The following is a 23,045-nucleotide window of genomic DNA, read 5'->3' as shown; positions in this document are numbered from 1 at the left end:
AAATTGGTACAGAAGAGTATGATGGTGTAAAATCCTCTATATCATATGTATATGGGGCAGCCGTGACCTAGAGGTTAGAGAAGCAAGCTTGGGACCAAGAGGTCTTACTATCCCAATTCGTGTGTGTGTGTGTATTTACTGCCACAAAATTTTATGTGTTAAGGGGAAGAGGAAGGGGAGGGGCCTATGTTATGGATACAGCATCATGTGACTGTATAATAGTAATAATAAAAATAATGAATCCAATTATTATATAAATGTTACATTAAATATCGTAATAAATTAAATCATTACTATTATTAGAAGTAATATTTTATACATACATAACGTTCCAAAGCATATGTTCTTAGCATTAAAGAAAATCTATGCAGAACCTTAAAAGGGTTCTTCGACATGTCCTTTTTTGTTCATGGTTCTATATAGAACCATTGCCTTTATTACAGAACCCTCAAAGAAATGGTGCATCTTCACTCCCCAGTCAAAACTAACACCGATCAGCCATAACATTAGTACCTCTGACAGCTGAGGTGGAAACACTGATCATCTTCTTCTACAGTGGCTCCTGGCAGGGGGTGGGATCTTCATACGTTGGTTGGTTCCTGAAGGTGAACCAAACTGTGATGTTCTCAACGACGGGTCAGAACATCTCCAAAACATCAGGCAGCTCTTGTGGGGGGGTTTCCGGTATGCGGTGGTCTGTACCTACGGAGGTGCTCCAAGGAAGGACAAGCGGTGAACTGGCGACAGGGTCAGCAGGCTGATTGATGCTCATGGTACAGGGCTTAAAGGAGCCGCTGCTAACATTAGTTTTGGTGCCAGACACCACAGCAGGACAACTTAAGAGGTCTTGCTGAGTCCATGCCTCGAATAGTCAGATGTGTTGAGGCAGCAGAAGGGGGAGCTACTCAGTGTTATGGGTGACTGTGTGTGTGTGTGTGTGTGTGTGTGCATGAGAGATATATAAACTGGATAATTAAAAAGGGTTCTTTGAATCCCAACAATGGTGGAACCCTTTTTAATGCTCTTTAAGGAACTCTACACAAGATTTTCCATCATCGAAAATGTAACCAGGTAAAGAACCATGTAAGCATTCAATTGGTTAACTGAGGTGTATACACCCCCCCCCCCCCCTACAAAATGTCCAACACAGCAGGCGCTCCTGTTACAAATAATGTTTTTTCCTATGTAAAGCAAACTACAGCAGATATCAACACACCATAAAGCAGCCAGACCCAGACACATAACTGCATATTGCACCTTTAATTCCTATCTCCAGGCAAACTAGACAACCATAGTCCATATAACCGCCTCTACAGCCTTCTCACACACACTCTCACAGTCTTCCCTGCTAGGGCTCCACTTGTAGCCATCACACACACCTTACATTCAGATATACAGTGACGATCAGACTGACCGTGAGTGTGAGGAACACTCAATGCTAAAGATGATTGTCATTTTCTGAGGCTGAGACATGCCCACACACACCCACACACATACACATAATCATATACACACAAACACACACAGTCATATCAAAATAATATGACCACCCTTGGTTTGGATGATGCTAGCTGATGGGACACTGTGGCATGGACAGTAATAGGGTGATGGAAGGTTCATTAAAGAGGTTAGCTGCTCCACAGTGGGCCGTCAACTGCTCTGTACCACTCGCCAGAGGCGTCGTGCCCCTCTGGCATCAATGTGCAATGTCCAGAATCAGTAGATCTTCACTATGGCAGCTCCCATATATTAGCTACTACCCTTCGACCCCATGCCCTTTTGGACATCAGTCAGTTTGCCCCTTTGCCCTTGATGATGGTTTTTCACTCTGCTACAGCTGACTGGTGTGCTCTCTTATCCACTTGTGCAGGAGACCCGGTCTAGTGGCATCTGTGATGCCCCGGCTCGAGCTCATTCCACCACCCGGAAGCCACTAACTTCGTCACCTAAACACCTTCCACTGCTTCATAAAGTCCATGCCATGGTGTCACCCAGCGAGGGTGGTTACTGACATGACACAAAAACCCACCAGCCACTTCATTAAAACCACCTCTTTCTTTCTACACTCACTGTCCAATCCACCAGATCCACTTCCCACATAGGAGCACTGTGTAGTTCTATATCTCCAGACGGTCTCCATCCATCCATCCATCCATCCATGCAGACTCTGTTATTAGCCTCCTTTCACCCTGTGTGTTCAGGACCCCTCAGGACTGACCACCACAGAGCAGACTAGTAGTAGTAGTATTTGGGTGGTGGCTCATTCTCAGCACTGCAGTATAGAGGAGGCTGATAACAGAGTCTGTAGAGAAACAGATGGATGAAGTCTGGAGTTAGAGAAACACACACACACACACACACACACACAGACACACAGACACACAGACACACAGACACACAGACACACACACACAGACACACACACAAACGTAACAGTCCAGAGGTCGAGTATTGGTTGTATGTGAGAGGCAGTAAGAGGCAGCATGTGTGATTGCTGTTCAGGGTGTGTAGAAAGGCTTCAGTGGTCAAGGATGCGCAGGTTTCCGGAGACTATCTTGTTCTCCAGCATGGCTCCGGCCGGAATGTCGATCCGATCTCCGTGATTAGCGATGATTATCACCGTGCCCTGGAATGCAGAGAAGTAGTTCACAATCCACTGCTGCAACATTCAATAAGCTATTAACTGATTCTTTTTTTGGCCAAGATCCTCAAATTCCTGGATCATTTTCCGATCCTGGATCGTTAAAATACAATTATTCCGGTTCATTTCAGTATCCAAACTCTCACATCCAACAGACACACGTTCATCCGCACAGAACAGTGTTTAGAGGTCAGGTACGTATTATATTCATATAGTCATTTATCACCTCTAGTATGCAACCACCTGCACATTCAGCAGCCCACAATTCCATTCTTCCGATCCCTCCACCTCTCCCTCTCCCTGCTCTTTACCTTCAGAGTGACCTGTTTTCCGAAGGTGACGTCCCCGGACACGGTGAGGTGATCCAACTCCAGCATGTCCGGAATACTCTCAAACCTCCGCAGGAAATCATGAACCTATAACACACACACACAATACGTCAACATGCTGTCTCAGTTCCAATAGCTTCAGGATCATGCTGATGCTCCACTGACTGGAACAGGTAGAGCACCGTTACTGCACTATGGTGCACTTAGTGATGGAGCTGCAGGAGGAGAACCTCTCTCCAGAACTGCTGTGCAACACTGGTGAGTCATATTAGTGTAAAATCCTGTAGTATTACTCTACCGCCTCGGCCCACATGCTTCTCAAGCTTCTGAATCTCTCAGCTTGTCCAGAAATGCATGGGTGCAACTAGCTATCCATGAGGGGCAAAACTGGTGCTTTTGAAATGACCCTGTTTTTCACCTGATGACTAGTATCTGGACTGGACCCTGATAAGACACTGGGTAGTCTGGCTAGTCCGACTAAAATTTGGATCGCTGTGTGGGACGGGATATGCAGCTGGGTACAACAAGGGGGGTACACTTGCTGTAACGTGGCTAAAATGTGTCTCAGTCTTGGTTAATGGTTCAGTTCTTGTTCCCTTCGTGTCAATCAGAATCGATCTGAGCAATTTCACCAGTGCGACAGTTTACACATTTCATACCTCGCGACCTTGAGCTTCTTCTCTGTGCCTTTATGAGGCAATATGTACTCAGCTAAAACCAGCAGGTTCACTGTCAGCAGAGCAAAGGTCTGACGAAAGTGGACACTGCTACAACACACACACACACACACACACACACAGTCACAAACACACAGACGAACATGGCTAGACGCAACATGCAAAAACAAACAATAATACAAAAACAGAGAGTCTACCCTAGAGCAGGCCGTCCTCACCAACCGCAGTCTCATACAGAGACTAGTGAGGGGGGCATTAAGACACCTATGACTTGTGGCAGATTTACACAAGTGTGATATTCCTACTAATGACGGATTTAACTGAACTCCAGGGGCTGTTCAGTGACATTTAGCAGATGCTTCTCCAGAGCGACTCAGAAAATACCCTTAACTACCCTTAGCTTAGATTCCTCTAAGTCTACTAAATACAGAAGTCAGTATGGAGACCACAATACTCGACACTACTCTTAGGCCCAGTACTCCTGGAAGAGGAGGGTCTTCAGTCTGGGTTTGAAGACAGTGAGCGTTGGACTCTGCTGTTCGGACACCCAGGGGAAGCTCATTCCACCACTTCGGTGCAGGACAGAAAAAAGTCTGGACGCTCGTCTTCCGTGGATCTTAAAGGATGGCGGGTCGAGCCGAGCCATACTTGAAGCTGGAAGGGCTCTTGGTGCAGATCAGGCTTTTGACCATCGCCATCAAGTACGGAGGGGCTGGCTGGTCCAGTCTTGGCTTTGTAGGCCAGAGTCAGGGGGTCTGAATCTAATGCTGGTATTTTTTTTAAAATACACTCTTCAATAAGCCTGAGTTGTGTAGAGTGTCCATTTGTCCCCTTGTCTTCAGGGTGTTTTTCTGTAGCTGGGAATATTGATTCATCATTGACTGGACCTTTCAGACAGGTGTGTTTATTCTACAGTCACCTGAGACACAGTCACTGCACTCAGGTGATCTCCATTCCATGAACAGGAGAGAATACGAGCTCCAACTGCCTGGGCCTCTGAAGAGTGAGGTCAGTCATTTTAAAGAGGGTAAATATTTATATTTATATAATCACTTATTTTACATTACAGGTATTTGGTTAATTGACATTACTTTGTAGAAACCTTTATTAACTTTCAGAAGTTTACTTGTACAATCACGTAAAAAATATTGACCATGATTCTGTTTCTAAAAGCAATAAAAGCGAAGACATCAAAGGGTGTGTGTGTGTGTATATTTGTGTATGTTCCTCATTTCCCCATTTCCCAGAATGACCATGACATTGCCCTAAAATTTGATTGGTGAAGCACTTGCTTGGTTACCTTGGTAAATGAACTGCCCAGTTTGACATGGGGCGTGGTGGGGAACTCTCTCTTCTTGCTCATGGTCAGAGACCCAGCCTCCAGGCTGTACAGGTTGGACATGACCAATAGGAGATCAGAGCTGGTCTTGACGGGCAGGAAGCGGCTGCGGGGGACATTGATGCCCAGCGCGTTGTCGAAGCTCTTGATGGCGGCGCCAACGGCCGTCTCCAGCTGGATGATGTTCAGACCTCCATCTAGAGTCTGAAGAGAGAAAGTACACCTCACACTGTCAGACACTGTCTGTAATGAAATACTGCCACATTTACTGCCGTTACTGTCACTTTACATGTGACCTCAGTAACAGCCAATCACAATCCAGATGTTAATGAGCTCATGACACTATGGAGCTTTGGTGGAGCTACAGGAGAGAGACCTCTCTCCAGAACTGCTGTGTAACGCTGTGTAACCAGAGTCTTATTAGTGTAAATCCTGTAGTACTACTCTACCTCTTCAGCCCATATGCTTCTCTACCTTCAGATGCTGCTTCTGCAGTTCTCAGCTTGTCCAGAAATGCATGTGTACAGCTGTCCTTAAGGGGGCGCTCAAAGCCTGATTTGTGTTTACAGCAGTGGAGTTAAAGTGAATTACACTCCCTGACTGTAGGGGGAGACCAGGAGCAAAAACACCATACCAGTGCTCACATAATGCTCCTTTAAACTCTTTAGGCATCTGACAATTTTTTTTATGTTTGCACAGTGTGTGTGTGTATGTGTGTGTTTCTACCTTTGGGTTGACGATGATCTCCAGGTGCATGGCGTTCTGCCCATGCAGTCTCTTTATGGCGGGCAGGCTGATCCACAGGTTGTTGGTGTTGAAGATTTTGAACTTGGTGACGGATTTGAACTCGTCCACGTGCGCTTTGGGCACCTGGGCGATCTCCAGCAGCCTCAGCTTATTATCATACTGGATCAGGGTCCCACCCTGGAACACACACATAGACCACAGGCATTGCTCACTCTCATTCAGCCAAAGTGACCAACAGATAAGAATAAACAGAACGTAATGCGCTTTACTCCTTGCTCTTTTCAGAGTCAACGACTGCCCAGATTTTCAAGGGTCAAAAATCCAAAAAAATAAAAATAAACTCCGGACTTAGGCGCTGGCACTATGACCCGAGGATCACTGGTTCGAGTCCTGGGACATGCTGCCTGCCATCAGCAGCCAAAGCCTGAGAGAGCACAACTGGCCTTGCTCTCTCCGGGTCTGGTGGGACTGACTGGAGTGGGACTGACGGTACTGGTGGGACTGACTGGAGTGGGACTGGTGGGTCTGGTGGGACTGACTGGAGTGGGACTGGTGGGTCTGGTGGGACTGACTGGAGTGGGACTGACGGTAGTGACTGGAGTGGGACTGACGGTAGTGACTGGAGTGGGACTGACGGTACTGGTGGGACTGACTGGAGTGGAAAATGTTAAAATGTTTGATAAAACCCCTACATTAGAACTGGCCTAATTGTATGTTAATATTATCTAGAACAATAAAACACACATCATATCATATATCCACACTCAAGAACTTGCAGAGCACTGAGCTAACCCCCTCAACCTCGTCTTCCTCCGCTTTCTCACCTTCACGTCAGCCCGTGTTTTGTCTGTCACCTCCATGACGAATTCGCAGCGTTTGTCGGCCGGTTGGCTCATCAGGTGGTTGAGGATGTGCAGGTCCACCGTAGCGCCCAGGTTGTCGATGTTGGACACGAAGATGTACTCTTTCCCCTCAGAGAGAAGCTTGTCCAGCAGCCCTGAGTTGTAGAAGCTGGCGTAGATGTCTCCATGACCAGGCGGATACCAGGCCTCACTGTTCTCCCCCGCCAGACCCATATTGGTCGCCACCGGCAACAGAGACTCTTTATTAATCCTAGGATACCTAGAGAGAGAGAGAGAGAGAGAGAGAGAGAGAGAGAGATAGAGAGAGAAGGAGCAGAAGAATGAGCATGAAGAGTGAAGTGGGGGAGAAAGACTTCATGGTCTCGGAGCTGTGCAGCGTGTTCCTCCTCTCTCTTCAGTTCAGCAAGACTGTTCCACTGATTTACTGAGTGGGAGAGTTACACTGAGACAAAGCAGAACGAGGGAGAAGGAAGGAGGAGTGCTTTACATGATTATAAAGATTCAGAAAGTGAAGAGGAAGACGAGCAAAAGAGAGAAGAACAGAAGAGAGGATGAAGGAATGGAGGGATGAGTGGGAGCAGGTTCTTTATTTTAAACAAATGCTGCTTTGAGCAAAACGTTTTGCTGCTTTGGCATTTTAAACCCCATTTTCTAGATATTTTACTTTCTGGATTGGGTAGTAACAGAACACATCGTTAGGTAATGATACAAAAAGGGTAACAGCATCCTTTACAGTTACAGGGAAAATGTAGTTGGTTACAGCTAAACACATACATACTTATATAAGCTAATTCTACATATTATATATTACTCTGAAGGCATGAGATGACAGATGTCAATTTCAGCTTTTATTTCCTGATAGTTATGATAGTTATTACTTCTCACTTCTAGATGAGTTGAACAGCTGTCAGTTGGGTTAAGCACTGGTGATTAACTGGGCCAGTCTAAAAGCTTCTGTTTGAGAACCACGTTCTGAGCTTTTTAACACTTCTAGATGTAAATACTAGGTAATAAAAGCTGAAATTATGATCTGTTGTGTGAAAGGAATGTGTGTGTGTGTGTGTGTGTGTGTATGTACCTGCTCTGGTTGAAGGTGTGTATTTTTAGTCGGTGGTGAGTGTATTTCTGCAGAATCTTCTTGGTGTCTTCATCTGTGTTAAAGCTGTTCATCAGGACCAGAGGGACGTCGGCATTATACGTCTTATTCAAGTGCTGCAATAGACAGACGGAGACACAGAGACACACACACACACATACACACACACATACACACACACATACACACACAATTTATTTTATTTAAAACTATAAACAGAAATTAGGAAAGGATGCAAAACTGCACACAAAAACTACACCTGTGATTATACCCCAGATTATACCAGAGGCCACCGGGAGGTGTTAAACAACATAAAAAAAATAAAACATAATAATAATAATAATAATAATAATAATAATAATAATAAATACAACATGAAGGTCATGTTCATCCTCCAAAAAACACATTAATTTCACATTAAAACGTGACGGGGTGGTCAGGTTTTTGGCTTAGCACACACACCAATCAATTTGACAGATCAATTTCTTTGGATTAACAGTATAAAAATTACATAATAAACATGTCATGAAAAAGAAAGCAAAACAATAAACATAAAAAAACACTCTAAAAGGCTTAAATGATGTCACTTCCTCTTTGTAATGTCATTTAAAGCAACAGCACATAATTTATAGACAAAACAAGTTAGGCATCTAGCCTTAAAATCCAAAAACAGGGAAATATTGATATATCGTACAATATATGGGCATGACCTCAACCATTTTTGCTGACCATTTATTATTATTTATTTATTTCTTTATTATTTTGCTGACCATTTATTCAACAATTTATTGCCCATCAATATTACCCACAGACAGTATGTTTATTTATTTAACTTATTTATTTTATTTTATTTATATTTTATTCATTTAGGTCTGAATGTTCCAATTTCTGAGTTTTCTGAATAATTAAAGGTCCATTGCTCTTTAAAAGTGTCTAACTGCATTATTAGGCTATTATCATTATATCAGCATCATTAAATGACAATAATACCATTTAGAGCAGCTATTTCAGGATCAGTGACTGGCCTAGTTGTTACTGAAGAGGAGGGGAAATTAAAAAATGTGTTGCAACAGCGAGTTCAACTGTCATTGACAGGGGTGAGGAGAGGGGGTGAACTAGCACGAGTAAACATAATCTTTGACCTGTAGAGTTGCAGAACCACGCCGAGAGCATGGCACTTCCATCCTGCACTTTCACCAAAACCTCACTCTACAAATCCTACAAAGCATCCAAATCCCAACACCCTTGTTATTTCTACTAGGGATGTACCGATTCGATACTAGGATAGGATTTCGGCCCGATACTAACAAAATTAGCTGGATCGGGTATCGAATAATTAGTCTGATCCATTTTTCTGGAACCAGATTCTTGCACCGCCGGTATTCTAGTCTTCTTAACTCAGGATCAGAGTAGCCTACAGACATCATACACATATCATAGCAAACAGCAAGTGTGGTGACCTCGACCTGCCATCATTTATCAGCGAGGAATCCAGCTGGTCTTCCATATAAGGATAACTGAGAGGGGCGGGGCTGCTAGCTCCTCTTTAGTCTCACAGACTTCGGATTTCAAAATAAAAGTCCTGAGGCCAGACAGCACTGTGCCGAGTTCCAGTTATTCATTTAGTGAGAAATAAACAGAAATTAGTTTAATTTGTTGTAATTTGTGTTACTATGTTAGTAAAGTAATGATTACGTCAATCCTGATGCCTTAAGTCTTTCCCAGATGGTGAGGCATAAGGTTTATTAATTCAACAATGGTATTGGGTATCGGCCGATATGGTAAAATATTTAATGTATTGGCATCTGTATCGGAACAGAAAAAGATGGATCGGTGCATCTCTAATTTTTATTCTTCTAAATTCTTTTTTAGAAAATATTTACAACTGTATTAAATATTTAAAATGTTATCTAATGTCAAAAAAGAGACATTTAACCATTCTAATGTGCTTATATTCTGCTCTTCCATGTAGTTCTTCCCAATTTTGGCCACCGGATACCATAGATAACATAGAACACTGTGAGAAATGGTCAAATCTTACTCCGAAAGTCACTGAAAATGATGCGTTTTACAAAAACGTGTAACTAACTCTAAACTTTTAAGTTCTAGCGTTGGCTCCATCAGCAGGAGATGCCACAGCCAACCCTAAACACTCCCAGTGAGCTCAGACCTGGCGAGCAGGTTCAGCTGTTTACTGAAAGATGGGGTGGAGCTTCAAGTGATTCAAATGAAGCACATGCTAGCCCTCACCCTCCCAGCCTGGGAAGCACTGTGTGACAGGGGGAGTCTTAGCTAGCAGGTGGGAATTGGAAATTAGCTAAATTTAGGGAGATTATGGGGGGGGGTCACTTATTCACTAAGAGCCATGACACCACACAGCTGAGCAGAACCAGGTGCGATAGAGCAGAACATTCAGTGCTCCAGCACAAGGCCTGGACACTCCTGATATCCAGGCTCTGTCCTGTTGAGGGAAAAGAAGGCTGTAGATGGATGATGATGATTTTGGATAATCAGCCCACTGAGACAGAGAGCACCATGCTCAGCCACTGTACCTCAATCTGCTGCACAGTCAGATCCAGGAAAGTGTTCTCGTTCCGAACGCTGATCAGACTCTTCGGGCCCTTGCAGCCCATGCTGGTGCCCAGACCCCCGTTCAGCTTCACCACCACCAACTTATTCAGGCTGGCAGCTATGGCCTCCGGCAAGCCCTTCGCCTGGATCCGCTCGTATGGCTGGATCTGAAAGAGAGAGGGGGGAGGGGGGTAAGAGAGATTGTTATTATGAGCAAAGTGGATTGAACAACCCATAGCAACTGTTTTACAACCCCATAGCAACAGCATAGCATAGCAAAAGCAACACTATTGCTATCACCTGAAATAGCAACTGCTTAGCAATGACATAGCAACCACCTTGGAACCACCTGGGACACGGTGGCAACTGCTTAGCAACAGCATAGAACATAGCAACATAGCAACCACTTCTGCTATTTTATCACTCTACATTTGCAGTTTGTTTTTAACTGTAACTTCGTCCATGCCAAGCAACCCGACAGCAATCACCTAGCAACACAGCAATGTCCTAGGAACCGCCTGCAACAGCATAGGAACCATTTGGAACTGCATAGCAATGGCCAAGCAACCCCAGAGCAACCATTTGCGATACCACAGCAACCCCATAGCAGCCGCCTAGTGAGATTGCAATGTCCTAGGAACCACCTGGGACACGACAGTGCTTAGCAACAGCATTGCAACCACATGGAACTACACAGCAATAGCCAAGAAACCCCAAAGCAACCACTTGTGATACCACAGCAACCCCATAGGAGCCACCTAGCAACATAGTAATGTCCTAGGAACCACTTGGGACACAGCAGTGCTTAGCAACAGCATTGCAACCACATGGAACTACATAGCAATGGCCAAGCGACCCCAAAGCAACCACTTGTGATACCACAGCAACCCCAGAGCAACCACCTAGCAACATAGCAATGTCCTAAGAACCACCTGGGACACAGCACTGCTTAGCAACAGCATAGCAACCACATGGAACTACATAGCAATGGCCAAGCGACCCCATAGCAACCACTTGGGCTACCATAGCAACCACCCTGGGAATTGTTTCAGCTGTGCCATGACATTTTCTTTAAGAAAAATTTTAGTTTTGACTGTATTTTGTTGCTTTTTTTGTTGGTTATAAAAACCCCAGACATTATGACATTTTCTCAAAGCCTTGTTCGGGCTCGACTCATTATTCAGCAAATGGTGTCCCAGTTTTTAGAGCTCATTAAAAATGCTCACTTCCGTCCAGACTCCGAGGCACACACTCACAACTCCTGGCCATGTGTCGGCCTGGGAACTCTGACAGCCAATGAGGAGAAAAAGAGAGAGAGGAGGAGGGAAGAGGGGGTGAAGAGAAGGAATCAATGGAGGGGGTTGGCATTTGGCCTACGGTACTTGGCAAGCTAAAGACTGTCCAAAGGGCAAACCCTGGCAGTAGCACACTGCACTCCCAGACACCCATACAGTCCAGTGCAGAGACTTAAGGCAGCTCAGCATGTTACTTACACCCATGTCTCCCAGCAATACGAGAGTTTCTACTGTAGGAGCTCCAGATCTCATCAGAACAGATGCAGATAAACATGAATCCAGTAAAAAGGAGCAAGAGCTTCTCATTCTGAAGAAAGTAGTGAGATCTAGTCGGTGAGCTAGTCTGAAGAACAGAGCTCGGTTCCTCCAGGTTTCTCCTGGACGCCCCACATTAACCTGACTTAAACATCCTGGAAACCACAGCTTGGTTAGAGAGGATTATTCTGGAGGAGTCTGTCTGATCTAAACCTCAGACGTTTAGTTTGGTCTGATCTTGATTGAAGTTAAGGGGTGAGCAACCCCTTAGGAGCCACCTAGCAACATAACAATGTCCTGGGAACCACCTGGGACACAGCAGTGCTCAGAAACAGCATAGCAGCCACATGGAACTACATAGCAGTGGCCAAGTGAACCCATAGCAACCACTTGGGATACCATAGCAACCCCAAAGCAACCACTTAGCAACACAGCAATGTCCTAAGAACCACCTGGGACACAGCACTGCTTAGAAACAGCATAGCAGCCACATGGAACTACATAGCAATGGCCAAGCAAACCCATAGCAACCACTTGGGATACCATAGCAACCCCAAAGCAACCACCTAGCAACATAGCAGTGTCCTAAGAACCACCTGGGACACAGCACTGCTTAGCAACAGCTATGGAACTACATAGCAATGGCCAAGCGAGCCCATAGCAACCACTTGGGATACCATAGCAACCCTAAAGCAACCACCTAGCAACATAGCAATGTCCTAAGAACCACCTGGGACACAGCACTGCTTAGCAGCAGCATAGCAATCACATGGAACTACATAGCAATGGCCAAGCGAGCCCATAGCAACCACTTGGGATACCATAGCAACCCTAAAGCAACCACCTAGCAACATAGCAATGTCCTAAGAACCACCTGGGACACAGCACTGCTTAGCAGCAGCATAGCAATCACATGGAACTACATAGCAATGGCCAAGCGAGCCCATAGCAACCACTTGGGATACCATAGCAACCCTAAAGCAACCACCTAGCAACATAGCAATGTCCTAAGAACCACCTGGGACACAGCACTGCTTAGCAGCAGCATAGCAATCACATGGAACTACATAGCAATGGCCAAGCGAGCCCATAGCAACCACTTGGGATACCATAGCAACCCTAAAGCAACCACCTAGCAACATAGCAATGTCCTAAGAACCACCTGGGACACAGCACTGCTTAGCAGCAGCATAGCAATCACATGGAACTACATAGCAATGGCCAAGCTGGCTGTAGATGCAGAGGAGTCTGGGAAGAGGTTTAAGAAAATCTCTGAACTATCAGAAATCAGACGCTGTTCCACTGTCCACCAAATTATCTACAAGTGGAACAGCTGACCACCATGGCCAGATCAGACCGTCCCCTAGCAAGTTCAGTCAGAGAGGCCCAAGAACTACAGCATTAGTGTGGGGCAGTGGTGGCTCAGCGGTTAGAGCACCGGGATATCGATAACAGGGTTGTGGGTTCGATTCCCGGCAAGCTCGGCAAGCTGCCACTTTTGGGTCCTTGAGCAAGGGTCCTCTCTGCTCCCCGGGCTGGAGTTGTGTGTGTGTGTACTCACTGCCCCTAACACGTGTGTGTGTGTGTGTGTGTGTGTGTGAGTTCACTACCAGATGGGTTAAATGCGGAGGACACATTTCGCTGTACAGTGTACAGTGACAATTACGTGCACCTTTAACTTATCAGAAAGAGGCCAAACGAGTCTGATCTTCATGGGAAGTCTAGTCTAGTTACTGGTCTAGAGCAAAGAGGAGATAATAATATAATAACAATATTAATCTTGTAATACAAAACACACACAGCCATGTTCGTTTCCTATGGGACCGGCGTCTATTTCCAGCTACGAGGCTGAAAAAGCCACAGGATCGAGGAGAGAACCTCCAGAAAATCTGTTTAAAGTTCAAAGAGCAGTCAGGAGTTCAGGTTTCAGATTCTTCGTGGTTCACAAGTGTGCCCATGTGACAATGCACACCGTTCCCCAGACCTTCACCAAAAGCACAGCCGCACGCCTGATTGCTGTAACACACACACACACACACTTCGCAATCACACTTACGACTGTCTAGTTGGAAAGATCATATTCTGAGCGTGAGTAACATCAGGGCTGTGACGCAGCGGCGGTAGACCATCACGTTATCCTCAATTACTCTCCCTCACCCTCCAGACTACTACTGAAGCCCTGGACCTTCTCAAATACAGCTTTTTAAAACTGGCAAGTCCCTCCGCCAAAAAAGTAGCTTCAGTTGCAATTGTTGCTGGTAAGCAAGCAGTAATCAGTGGAATGGAAAGTAGTACCTGGAAACTGGAACGCTTCTTCTGGTGCTTACTGGTCTAGTACAGAGCAGATGGGACCAGTTGACTCGTACCAGTAGCAAATGTAGATAGTTTTTAATTGGAAACTGGACACTTCTACTGGTGTGGACATTCTAGTACAAACCATTTGGGACCAGTTGAGACCATACCAGTAGAAAGTAGTTGCTATCTGGACATTGGATTACTGGTGCTTACTGGTGTGGACATTCTAGTACAGACCACTTAGGACCAATGGAAAATTTAAGTAGTTGTCACCTGGAAACTGGACACTTCTACTGGTGTGGACATTCAAGTACAGACCACTTAGGACCTATGAAAAATTTAAGCAGTTGTCACCTGGAAACTGGACACTTCTACTGGTGTAGACAGTCTATTACAGACCAGTTGGGACCAGTTGAGTCGTACCAGCTGAAAATTCGAATCGTTTAACCTGGACACTGGACACTTCTACTGGTGCTTACTGGTGTGGACATTCTAGTACAGAGCAGTTGGGACCAGCTGACTCGTACAAGTAAAACATTTTAGCAGTTGTCACCTGGAAATTGGACACTTCTCCTGGTGTCAACCAATAGCGAGTGAAAATGCTCACCAGTTCACCAGGCGTGTTATTTTTAAGGCACCCAACTGCGGACAGCCTGAAAGGTAAGTGAACTGTCTCATTGATGCTAGTTCTGCTGTTGAATAGCTGGCAACCACCAGTCAGACAGGCGCCTACAGAGACAGAGGGGACAGAATGAAGTGAAATGAGCGAAGAGATGATGTTAGATATCCCAGATCCCGAAGTGGCTACCGGCTATAGCTAAACATCAACTAATGCTCGGCAAGTTCAGTGGGCGGCTCCGCCGCATCAGCTGTTTTGGCCTCCAGAGTGACCTGACAGGAACAACTGTCTGGATGAAAGAAATGTCAGCCAATGAAAGGAACCTCGTAAGCTCTGGTTTTCTTGTCCTGTACACCCCTCCCTCGCTCTCTCCTTGAATGCTGGAGGGGTCAGTCTATTCATAGACCAGCCGTATGCCTGTGCGTCGGTGTATTTATGGAAGATCGGAGGACTAAAATGTCACAGAGGTGACGAACTGTCCATATAACCTTGGACACACAGAGACACACACTCACAGAAATACATAGACACACAATAAAACACATAAATGTCCCTGCCCCATATATATGGGTCTTCATTAACACCACCTTCTTGTTTCTACACACACACCAATTCTATGAGCTCCACCTCCACTTAGGAGCCCTGTGTGGTTCCTTAATTTCAGACTGTATCCATCTGTTTCTCTGCAGACTCTGTTATTAACCCTGTTTGTTCTTCAATGGTCAGGACCCCACAGGACTGACCACCACAGAGTAGGTAGGTAGTATTTGGTCGGTGGGTCACTCTCAGCACTGCAGTGACACTGAATGCCATGGTGGTGGTGGTGAGTGTGTCAGTAGTGTGTGTTGCACTGTTGGTACGATTGGTCCTGTGGGCACTGATAAAGGTCTCAAGCTCCTTAATTATCTTGACTCTCTTTCCTCCTCCCCACCCCACACACACACACACACACACTTCCTCTATCTTTCCTCAGCAGACCCTCCTACAGCCCCTACACTCCACTCACTCTCCCCCACGCTACCCCTCAGTCCCTATACCTTCTCATCACCCCCACAACCTCTTCCCATACACACTGCCCCATAACCTTCCTCTCTATCTCCCAAACAGGTCCTCTCAGTAGGTAAGTGTATTGGGGTGTGTGTATGTATGTGTCTGTGTGTGTGTGTGTGAGTGCTCTCCACCTCTAATCACAGCACTGAGGCCTAGGGTGCCCCCAAACCATCACAGACAGATTCTTATAATCTACTATTCAGATCCTCTCCCGTACTGAATCCAGTGATTTATATTCAACATCTGCTGCTCTTCGTCTAATTAACCCAGTCTAATTACACTGTTAGTAATGAAACCTGCAGCTGATCAGTGTTTATTAACCACTAACAGTCTCCTCCATATGCTTAGAAAATCAAGCAGATTGTAATCATGATTCATCACAATTTCATAAAATATCATCATATTGTCCAGCTCTATGTCTTTGCCTGATGTACTGTATGTTATGCCTGAAGGTGTGTGTATATGTGTGTGTGTGTGTGTGTTTTGTGTAGGTGCATATCTTACCGAATCCTCAGGAGGTCTGTGGATTTTGGCCCAGTCCACTGATGGCCCCTTTACCTGCAGGAACCTGTGAAACAGCTGCTTAAATCCTTCAAAATCCTTCCTGGAGCACTGAGGAAAACAACACACACACACACACACACACACACACACACACACACACACACACACAGTCATTATTTTAAAGTTCACAAGCACTGTTATTCATTGTTATTCATTCAGGCAAAGCTATTCAATTAAAGGGCCCATATTCTACACTGTCCTTCTACTGGTTCCCACTTCGGACTGGTCTTCATTATCCAGTTTTCCATGATCATCCTTCTCAACTTCTATCCCACAGAACGAAACCATGCTGGGCTTCCTGAAAGCTCCTCAGCACAAAAAAAAAACCCTCTCTACCAGTTAAAATGATCTTAACAACTGTGTGCTTTTGAGAAAACCGGGCCCAAGCTTCAGCTTTTTGTCACTGCACCACTGTAAACTGAACCCCCCCCCTCCCCCGCCGAAACATCTGGCCAGTTGGTGAAATTTCTACCATCCTAAATATTCCACCATCAGCTGTGAGTGGTATTGGAGCTCTGAGTGGGTCAGCAGTCTATTGCACTGCCACTATGGCCCAAGCTGTGACCCCTCCTCAGATGGCGGCACAGGTGTGATGGAGCCGGGGACCAGGTGCCTTCCTCTGAGCATGTTGGCTGTCTGGCGATGGGACGTTGGTGGCCGTGGCTGGCCTTAGATGTATCAGAGGAGACCTGTGTTAAGCCCTTACCCTAAAAGTGTCGTGAGGATTAACTGAATGTATTAAATTGGAGAAAAAAAAGGGGGGGGGGGAATCAACAATGAAAAGTGGAAGCGTTTAGCAGCTCAGAGCACAGTGCAGAAAAGTGTCCACTGCCCTGCTGACTCAATAACTGCAGAGCTCCAGACCTGCTGCTGTTAGAGCTGTAAAGAGGGACCAGCTCCATATTAATGCTTTTGGATTTAGAATGGGACGTGATTAAAGCTCCTGTAGGTGTAATGTGTAGGTGTCCCAATACTTTTGTCCATATAACGTACATAATGATTGCACGAGGTTCATCTAAAAAAAAACCTAAACACAGCTCCGAAGAACTGCACATTAATCCGAAGGCTTCCTGCATAAAGGCCTGTAAACAACTCAGCGGCGACTGAAGCACGATGAATTCACACCTCGTAATTACTACCCATACTGCAGTGCTCACCGGCGGGTTTGTATAATTAAGTCCCTCACCTCTGACCTCCCTGATAATGCTTTTAGTCTTGCTTCGTAGGATGGATGTGGGATGCAATTAGGTTATCGGTGCCTTTGGGGAAACTCAACATGCTTTATAATTACAGTTCTTGCTGCAGGAGCCGGTGCTGAAAGGTTGGGTCGGAATAAAGCAGCCTGATAGGAAGTGTGTACCGCCGCCCACGGGGATCATCCGGAACAGTCAGATAAAGATGAAGATCAGCCCAGCTCAAAATACAGCAGAATTTCTGTCACTTAATCTTAGAAATGGATAGCGCTTCACATTAGAGAGGGTCCATCAGAGAAATACATCTGAAAGAGAACCGGGACCGGTCAGTCTAGACTAACTGCCATCTGCAGCACCTTATTCACCAGTGGACATATTTAGAGTTCTGAAAAACATGATGCCTCAATTGTAACGTTAAAACAGCAGCTTTAGGATCATGCTGATGCTCCACTGACTGGAACAGGGAGAATGGTGTCTCCGTCATTCCCACTCCAGGCCGGAACGCTGCTGCCACTGCACTGTGGAGCTTTGGGGGTGGACCTACAGGAGAACCTCTCTCATATTAGTCATATTAGTGTAAAATCCTGTAGTATTACTTTACCGCCTCAGCCCACATGCTTCTCCACCTTCAGGCACTGCTTCTGGATCTCTCAGCTTGTCCAGAAATGCATGTCTACAAAGAGTCATTGGTATTTACAGCAGTGGAGTAAAAGTGAATTACACTCCCCAACTGCAGAGGGAGCCCAGGAGCAAAACACACCAATTTAACAAGGATGCTCTCAACATCCAACATACATTATATGTCTAAATGTAAATGGAGGAATCCTAGGAAAGCTAAGAGAATCATCACTTTCTTCTGTCTGACTGCAGATTCAGCTTGGTACTTCCCTCCGTTCCTCTCATGTCAGTACTGAACAAAACACGAGATCCTGACTTCCTTCCTCAGTCTGTTTCCTGCCTCAGCTTAGTTCATTTATAGATATATGGTGTATAAATGTACTTATGGTGTATAATGTAAATATGGTGTACACCCCTGAAGTACAGTAGCACTATATGGACAAAGGTATTGGGACACCTGCCCATTCATTATTTCTTCCAAGGATTTAAGGCTACTAAAAAAACATCTATCCTGCTTTTGTTGGAGTAACTGTCTCTAGTGTCTCTAGAGCGTTACCACCCCACCTCATCATCCGCAACTCCCCAAACGATCCCATCAAAAGTACTGGATGGAGCTCCACCATCCATCATTTTAGAGAACACTGTAGTTCCACTGCTCCACAACTCAATACTGGGGGGATTTATACCTCTCTAGCCCACGCCTGGCATTAGGCAGCACGGTGCCGATAGGTTTGTGTGTCTAGCTGCTCCAGGGAGTCCTATTCTATTGGCAGTCCTTCTTTACAGGGACTAGACAAGCTCTGTGTGTGTGTGTGTGTGTGTGTGTGTGCGTGCTTTTGCACATCTGTGTCAGCAACAGGTGCAACTTAAAGTAGCTGAATGCACTCATTAGATTTTGGGTGGGCTAGTGACAAAAGTGGGCGGGCCCACTTATAACGTTTATATAATCCTACCGGCCATTATGACAGACTGTAATGCACTACAGGAAGTGCAGGGGGCGATGTGGCTTTTTTGTGCTCTATATTATTCATATGACTCAATGGATTAATTAACTCCAGAGTTTGCTGTAGTTCCGTAAAGTGATGTAGCTTCTAAGATTAGCTAAAAAAAAAGCCATATATAGGTACAAAAACCACTGGTGGCTATTTTAGAAGCCTTAACCTGGCCAACTCTCATGACCTTAAACCTCTGTTTGGTTCTAATCAGCTCCTTAACACATTGCTCACCCCCCTGCCCCCCTCCGTACCTCCGCCTCTGTTCCCTTGGTTGTGGAGAGGAGCTTCTCCAGCTCTTTGTGCATGGAGTTTTCATGCTGCTCCCTCAGCTTCTCCTGGAACTCTGTCATGACGGCGTTCAGACCACCTCGACTCAACTCTATGGAGAAGAGAGAGAGAGAGAGAGAGAGAGTGAGAGAGAGAGAAGCAACACTGAATCGCTACGAAATTCAAGATGCACAAATACAAGCATTCTGAGCTGGAAATGATCATTAATAACTGCCATTATATATAGCTATATATAATTTATTTATTATTATAAGTTATTTATGGGAATACATGTATGTAATACTGGTCTGTTGTTACTAATATCATATTTGAATATTTCAATTAATTAACCATATTTAAATTAATTTGCAAATACATAAGAGTACTGGGTGTGAACCACTGGCATTCTGTATAGTGTAGAGTAATTCATTCAATTATTACATGCAATTGGTTTTAATGTAAAGTGTAACTCATTGTAATTCAGTGTAATTCAGTCTACTGTACTGTTTAACTCACTACATCCCATAATTACATGCAATTTTTCAATGTATTGTTACTATTTACTACACATAAATACATGTAATTGTTCAACACACTGTTACTAATTACTACACATAATTACATGTAATTATTCAGTTTAATATATGGTGTTACTTCTCCCATCACATATATGGTATGTAATTATCCAGCTGAATGCACAGTGTAACTAAATATAACACATTATGACATACGACGCTCAAGGCTTATAATATGGAGTAATGAAATACATGTGATTACTCTGTCTAGTGTGTTAGTGTAACTCATTACATAATTACATGCAGCGCTTCAGTCATTTAGTCTAATATAGTGTAACTCAGTACATCACAACAACATGTAATTATTCAGTCTAACAAACAGTATCATTCACTACTTTACAATTATGCATGTAATTATGCAGTCTAGTATAAAGTGTGATGCATTTCGTTACATAATTACATGCAATATTTCTGTGTAATATATGGTGTAACTCATTACAGCACATAATTACATGTAATTATTCAGACTCATTTAAATTGTGACACATTACATTACATAATTACATGTAATTATTCAGTTGAATTTAAATTGACACATTACATAATTACATGCTATGCTCTATAACACATATTACAACATGCAATGCAATCCAATATACAGAGTAAATCATTACATGACAACTACATGCAATATTTCAGTCTTATACATGACGTAATTCATTACAGCAGGTAATTATTCAGTCTAATTTATTGTGTAATTCATTACAATACATAATTAGATGCTATATTTCTGTCTAATATATGGTGCAACTCATTACAGCACATAGTGACATTACATTACAGCATGCAGTGCTTCAGTCTAATGTATGGTGTAACTCAATATGTTCCAAATACATGTAATTATCCAGTCTAGTATACAGTGTAATAGAGCTGGGAATGATGTTTGATGATTAATTTGTTTTTATTGTGATCGACAATATGCTTTTTTAAGCCTATAGAAGATATGATCAGTGTGTAAACAACATGGATCAGCTGCATGTTTCATTACAAGCATTGCAATTAGTCTGGTGCAGCACATTTTTAATAAACATTACTGTACTAAATGTGGGAGTGTTTGGATGGTAGTTTTTAAGACTGCATCTGCGACCTCGTCTATTCTGATGATTATCGTGTATCGTGAAAATATTTTGATACAATATTTTTTTTACCATATCGCCCAGCCCTATGGTGTAATTCATTACATTCAAGCCAATGTCCCATACAGTAACAACACGGACTTATTCAGTCTAATATAAAATTACTCTATACATCACATTATAAGATGTATATATTATTCATAATTCTGCATAATGCACGTCTAATATGCCCATTATCATAGGCCTTTCTAATTATATGTATATGCAAACTACTGATAATTATATGCAAACTAATGCAAAGCAAAGTTTATATGAATGAATTAGATATTAAAGTTCCTATAAAACCAGTAATCAATACTCAGACGACTCACCAGCCACAAACGACATGATGACCCCCCCTCCCTCCTTCCTTTTTAGCAGCAAGTTCAGAAATCTGAGGCTGGGCAGAGACACGATCACAGGATCTGTCCCTGTGTCTCCTTCTACTGAGGATCTCTGCGCAGATCTGCAGCTACGAGTCGTGTTGTTTTAACGGGAGGAGGGGCTCGAGCTCCATGCATGCATGCACGCGATCACCTCCCTCCCTCCCTCTCTCTCTCTTTCCCAGACACTAATCTGCAGACGTCCCCGCTTTTATAGAAAAACAAACAAACGCATATACACTTCCTCGCATGCATCGCCTATGCGCCGTTTCACACACACGCGTGTTGGTAATTCTATCTATGCGGCACCTATGCCTGCAGCCAAACGCTGCGGTTAATGTATTGCCTAAGTTTAACCTCTGGCCTCTTTATAGGAGAGTTTCCATCACGGTGGGTGCGTTAGGTCCCGGTAAAGAGCTAAATACATGGCGTACACACGTCCGTGTTTATATTAAGTGCCTTTGCGAAGTTTTTAATAGGTGCTTGTTGGAATTTTCCGTTCCACCTTAAATGCTGCAGTAGTTGCAGTCTGGCGCCTCAGGCGCCAGACTGCAACTACTGCAGCATTTAAGGTGGAACGGAAAATTCCAACGAGCACATAAAAACTTCGTACGTTTTAAAGGCCTAATCTAGCCAGCTCTAATATCATGTAACATGAGCTGCACCAGGCTATTTCCAGCCCTATTTCGTGCCAGTTTTACGGACATTTACTACATTTTGGGGGGATTTAACACATTTTAAGGACTGTATCTGCTGTCTACCACGCTTGATAAGCTGTATATCCTCTCAGAAAACGAGTTATATTTATAGATAAATATTTAGAAGGTCCTATATGTCATTTAAATGGAAGTTTCAAGCATAAACAGCCTCTGTCCCGTAAAATGTAGCTATCTAGCTACGGTATCTGGTGTATTTACCGTAAGTGCGTGTGTTACTATGGGTAATTGGGTCAATAACTACTGTATGTGACTACAGAAGGATTTTATTACCATAATAATAATATTAATAATGCAGAAAGCTTCAAAAGCCAGGCATAAACAGCTAAGCTACGGCTCCTATGAATGTTTACCTTACATAAGACCTCCAAGCAAGGGCAAGAGGTGGGCTTTGCTGGGACACACAAGCGCAAAGCTGGAGCAGACTGCGGTCGACAGGGCGAAATGGGGGGCGATAAACAAGCTCAGTAAGGCAAGCAAACCATCCCTCAGCCCTTCTAAACAGTGGCCACACACACATTTATATATATATATATATATATATGCACTCGTTTGGGGGCAGACAGCCATGCCAGGACTTACTCGACTCCAGCAGCGCCTGAATGTGGGCAACAATCCGGGCGACCGCGTCGCACAATGCGCCGCTCGGTCAGCACGGACCAATCACAGGCTGGAACGGCAAGAGCGGCGACCAATCAGGCGACGTTTTCGCAGTGGAGGGGCTAATATGGTACAGTGGCGACACCTTCAGGCCGCAGAGGGAAACGCAGAGGGGGGAAACGCTTTTAATCCGGTTTCAGAAACAGATCAAATGTGGAAGCAGATTCGGAGAATTTGGAGAA

The 23,045-nt window shown here is 44.3% G+C and overlaps 1 protein-coding gene across 4 annotated transcripts; it reads right to left on the bottom strand.

The window, feature by feature from the left end:
• Positions 1–1,245: 1,245 nt before the first annotated feature.
• Positions 1,246–22,814, bottom strand: ugp2a (UDP-glucose pyrophosphorylase 2a). Of its 4 annotated transcripts, none has more exons than XM_072657589.1 (10): positions 22,786–22,814; positions 19,399–19,526; positions 16,282–16,389; positions 10,245–10,430; positions 7,675–7,808; positions 6,558–6,855; positions 5,713–5,910; positions 4,948–5,190; positions 2,953–3,057; positions 1,246–2,626 (listed from the first exon to the last, which is right to left on the bottom strand). In XM_072657589.1, exons 2-10 carry the CDS (start codon positions 19,495–19,497, stop codon positions 2,519–2,521), a joined length of 1,479 nt encoding a protein of 492 aa, XP_072513690.1. In that variant the 5' UTR covers positions 19,498–19,526; positions 22,786–22,814; the 3' UTR covers positions 1,246–2,518. The 4 variants fall into 4 exon arrangements, with proteins under 4 accessions (XP_072513690.1, XP_072513691.1, XP_072513689.1 ...); XM_072657590.1 differs by lacking the exon at positions 22,786–22,814 and adding an exon at positions 22,557–22,622; XM_072657588.1 differs by lacking the exon at positions 22,786–22,814 and adding an exon at positions 21,437–21,538.
• Between the last annotated feature and the right edge of the window lie 231 nt (positions 22,815–23,045).

Source organism: Salminus brasiliensis, chromosome 15 (genome assembly GCF_030463535.1).
Source record: "Salminus brasiliensis chromosome 15, fSalBra1.hap2, whole genome shotgun sequence".
In the NCBI taxonomy this organism is placed as follows: Eukaryota; Metazoa; Chordata; class Actinopteri; order Characiformes; family Bryconidae; genus Salminus; species Salminus brasiliensis.
The sequence above is the reverse complement of the archived record's forward strand: the minus strand, read 5'-3'. Positions and strand labels throughout refer to the sequence as shown.

Excerpts from the sequence above, each read along its gene's own strand:
- ugp2a (XM_072657588.1), bottom strand. Across the intron at positions 6,856-7,674 it reads CACACCTTCAACCAGAGCAG|GTATCCTAGGATTAATAAAG; the intron begins GTACATACACAC and ends CTCTCTCTCTAG. Across the intron at positions 2,627-2,952 it reads GAAAACAGGTCACTCTGAAG|GGCACGGTGATAATCATCGC; the intron begins GTAAAGAGCAGG and ends TCTGCATTCCAG.